Here is a 4453-nt window from a genome sequence, read left to right as displayed (position 1 = left end):
ACCGAGATCGCGGTTTCGTAGGAAACGGTTCACGCCGTTTTCCCTACGACACGCTCCTGTCAGGTGCCGTTGTACGGCGGTATCAGATTGGGGTGTGACAATATATATGCAGGAGTATGTGGTATTGTACTAGTACGATATCACTGCTTTTCATAGATTGAGTGTTGCATAGTGTATATGGGTATACTCTGTTGGATACGTGTGCATATGCTCTAAATTTTCTTATTAATTTTATGATCCTGTGATGGCAGTGTTTTTTACATGGACTTCTACGACGACGACGACGACGACAATCTCATTACCGAATGGTGGGATCAAGAGGAGTTATCTGACGATGATGACTACTACATTGTAGCTGCTCTTCTTACGGACATAGAGCATAAGAGGACCAAAAGAAAGCGTCGTGGTTCAGTCCCAGCTCGTGAGATAATTCATAGGGACAGGTTTGCTGGCAATTTGCGCATAGTGGCTGATTATTTTGCAGATCCTCCTGTATATAATGCAAAATTATTTAGGAGGAGGTTCAGAATGTCAAGGGAGCTCTTCTTGCGCATCGTGGCTAGTGTGGAGGCTCACGATGACTACTTCAGGCAGAGACCGAATGCAATGGGTCTTCTCGGTGCTACTGCACTACAGAAGGTGTATGGTGCAATTCGCATGCTTGCATATGATATTCCAGCCGATAGTCTTGATGAAGTCGTGAGGATTTCAGAGAGCACCATGATAGAAGCTTTTAAGCACTTTGTCAAGGCTGTGGTAGATGTGTTTTCTGATCAGTAATTGAGGGCACCAACTGCTGAGGACACTGTGAAGCATCTAGGCCCCCGGTGTTAATTTTGGTAATTAATGACAAGCACTAATTGTGGACTAACCGTTGTCTTTGAGTTATACATTTTTAAGTTAGGTCCACGTCATATGTGCGCATAGATGATTATCGATGGATTAAAATTGACGGTGCAAAGCAAAGGGAAAGAAGACGGTAAAACTAGCGCTTTAATTTAGAATTGATCGAGGTGTAGGGCGATCAAATTTGCTAGTTTAATTTTAGTTTCGCCGTACTATTAAGAGGGGTAATGACCTAGCAAAGAGATGATTTTAATTTCCACATTAGGTCATTGCATTTTCATTTGTGCTCTCTTTTTCATTTCACACACATTCACTAATTCACTGGGTTCGGCCTGACCAGGGACGGTCAGACTGGCCACATAGTGGCGGTCTGACCGGCGTGCCCTGGCCGGTTAGACCAGCTACATAGTGGCGGTCTGACCGGCGGCACTTTCCCGGTCAGACCGGCCCCCTGGAGGCCGAGATGATGCTGCTCGGGATGGCCGATACGGAGCCGACGGAGCCGTAGTCGGTCAGACCGAGCTGATGGTGGTCTGACCGAGCCGAGGCCGGTCTGACCGGCCGCCCCATGCCGGTCTGACCGGCTAGGCCGATGGGGCCCTCTGACAGGGCTACAACGGCTAGTTTTCTAGCCGTTGCAGAGTAGCACGGTCTGACCGGCCACATACCTCCGGTCATACCGGTAGAGCACAAAGTTGGGGGATTTCGCCCCCAACGGCTAGTTTTGGTGGGTGGGAGTATAAATACTCCCCCACCAGCAGCAAGGGGGCTCTCTTGGCACCCAATTCAATTGCATACACTCCTTGCACCTCTCTCACACTCACTTGAGCTTTGTGTTCATCCATCTAGTGTGTTAGAGGGTTGTTTAGCCAAGAGTCAAGTGCATTTGCTTCCATTGTAGATCTAGTGTGGCACTTGATCATCTCCACACCGGGTCATTGCTTGTTACTCTTGGAGGTTGCCGCCTCCTAGACGGCTTGTGGAGGAGTTGCCCGGTGACCTCTCCGAGAAGATTGTGGAGGAGGCCCGGCGCCGGTTTGTGAGTGGTTTGGAGTTCACCACCTTCGGAGTGAAGGAAGAACTATCCCGAGTGATCGAGGCTTGGGTAGTCCTCTCCGTGGGCCGGCTCCCGCCTTGCCCACCCCTTGACGAAGGGGGCGTGCGGTGGCTTCGTGGTTGAGCGGTGGAGTTGGGCTTGCCTCAACGGGGAGTAGGAAACCGGCGAGTTCTCGAACCTCGGTGAAAAATCTCTTGTCTCATTGTCTCATTTGATTGTCGCATTTACATTTGTGCAATTTACATTTCTAGAGACACACTTGAGATCATATCACCCTAGGATTGCAAAACATTGACATAGGAGCGTGATTTACTTTCCTAGATATATAATTGAGCCACTATCACCCTAGGTTTGCAAAACATAATTTAGTTGCTTAGTTAGAGTTCACCCTCACCAAGCCTAGCAACTTAGGTTAGATTTGATTAGGTGTTATTTAGTTTTAAATCGCCTATTCATCCCCCCTCTAGTCGACATCTCGATCCTACACACTGCAAGGTTGTTGGCTATAAACACTCCAAGGGGGTTCCCAGGGATGCTAGGTTCTATTGACTGTATGCATTGGAGGTGGAAGAATTGCCCAACAGGCTGGAAAGGACAATACTCAGGGCATGTGGATGGGCCAACCATGATTCTTGAAGCTGTTGCATCTAAAGATTTGTGGATTTGGCATTCCTTCTTTGGACTACCAGGTTTTCTTAATGATATCAATGTACTACAGAGATCACCACTCTTTCAAAGGCTTACATCAGGGACAGCTCCAGAGTTGGAGTTTATGGTGAATGGAAAGAAATACACCATTGGTTACTATCTTGCTGATGGCATATACCCTTCTCGGGCCACTTTTGTGAAGACCATTTCCAATCCACAAGGTAATAAGAGAATACATTATGCAAAAGTTCAAGAAGGAGTGAGAAAGGATGTTGAAAGAACATTTGGTGTTCTACAAGCCCGCTTTGCAATGGTCAGAGGCCCTGCTAGATTTTGGGATACAGAGACCCTATGGTACATAATGACAGCTTGTGTAATTATGCACAACATGATCATTGAAAATGAGCGAGATGAAGATGTAGACTTTGACTAAGATCAGGAGGACAGTGAGGTGTTGAGGAAGGAGGAATAGCAACGACGTAATAAACATGTGTTAGAGAAGTTTCTAAAGATACATAAAGAAATTGAAGACCGGCAGGTACATGAGCAACTTCGAGATGATCTTGTGGAACATTTGTGGGCGCTTCATGGTGCTCGGTAGTTCAATTTTTGCATTTTCTATCATGTATTGGGTTATGTTCAATATTTGCTTGTAGGACATATCATTTTCATGTTTGAAATTTTTGAACTCAAATTTGAATTGTGGTGTTTGAAATTGCAAATTTGAATATGGTTGAATTCCACGCGCTAGAATTATTTATGTTTCAATTATTGTGTGTTAAACTGGATATAAATATAAATTCTATACTAAAATAAAAGAAAAAAAGAAATAGGGGCTAAGATATGGAGGCTACTGCTAGACATAAAGACATATTTAGGATCCTAAAGCATTGGGGGCAGCTCCCATTTAATCTTTGGGGACTCTAAAGTAGGGGCTACTACTGGAGATGCTGTAAGGCGCGCGACTGTTGCATGCCATATATGGAGGTCTCAGCCGACGGCGACGACGAGGGGTTGGCTGCATCAACCGCGAAAAATGGAGAAGCAATGGCGACGACGGTGATAAGCTGTGGCATTATTGAGAAAGATGGTTGGGAAAAGAGAGTGTTTTCTAAAATTTGAAGAGCAACAAGTGTTTCCCTCACATAGTGGAGTCGGCATGAAGGTGAGAGCAAGTTTAATAGTATAGCTCACTACTAGCTCTAAATCATCTTTAGCCAATGTAATAACCAATTCATACAATAGTTGCTTACTATACTATTAATATCTGGTCCCACATGTCATACACGAATTATGTCTTGGAGTCCGTGCTGTAGCTGGCTACATATCTGTAGCCCGCTGCTTTTCTCTCTTTTCATTTATCTCTTTAAAATATATTTGTAGTTGGCTTATAGCCTGCTATTGTACCTGCTCTGATAGAGGGGGACTCACGCCCACCACTGTTAGCTCCTTTTATGGTCTTGTTGGGAAGACATACTTGTCACATTGTAGCTAACCAGCAACTGCAACTAGTCAACAGTAGCTACTCCCACCGTCCCAAAAAAAAAACCCAATCCTGGGTTTGAATCTGAATATAGTGTATGTCTGGGATTGGGTTTTTTTTTTTTTTGGACGGAGGGAGTACAACTTATATAGGTGTTGAAGCCAGCAAGTGTAGGGAGCACTAGTTCGTGTGCAACCGAACGGATTGGCTGTACAGCACAGCCAGAAAGTTGTAAAAATTGGAGTACCGAGTAGAGTAGAGATATGAGATTATAGACATCTCAAGTTTTGTGTGTTGTGGGCTTGTGGCCTGAGTTCCGAGTGGGGTGGTAGTGAATATGGACCTGGCGGGTCAATTTCACTGGACATGGTCTTATAGGTGCTTTGCAAGGAACACACCGACCTGGCCTTTTCGGCCTA

At 45.3% G+C, this 4453-nt stretch overlaps 1 protein-coding gene across 1 annotated transcript; it reads left to right on the top strand.

Moving 5' to 3' along the window:
* Positions 1-261: 261 nt before the first annotated feature.
* Positions 262-3152, top strand: LOC107280813 (uncharacterized). Its single transcript, XM_015781369.2, is given in 2 exon segments — positions 262-812; positions 2399-3152. Coding segments are annotated over 2 exon segments (1305 nt in total).
* The last annotated feature ends 1301 nt before the right edge of the window (positions 3153-4453 follow it).

Source organism: Oryza sativa, chromosome 1, assembly GCF_034140825.1.
Source record: "Oryza sativa Japonica Group chromosome 1, ASM3414082v1".
NCBI lineage: Eukaryota > Viridiplantae > Streptophyta > Magnoliopsida > Poales > Poaceae > Oryza > Oryza sativa.
Note: the sequence above shows the minus strand (reverse complement) of the source record. Positions and strands in the feature narration are given on the sequence as shown.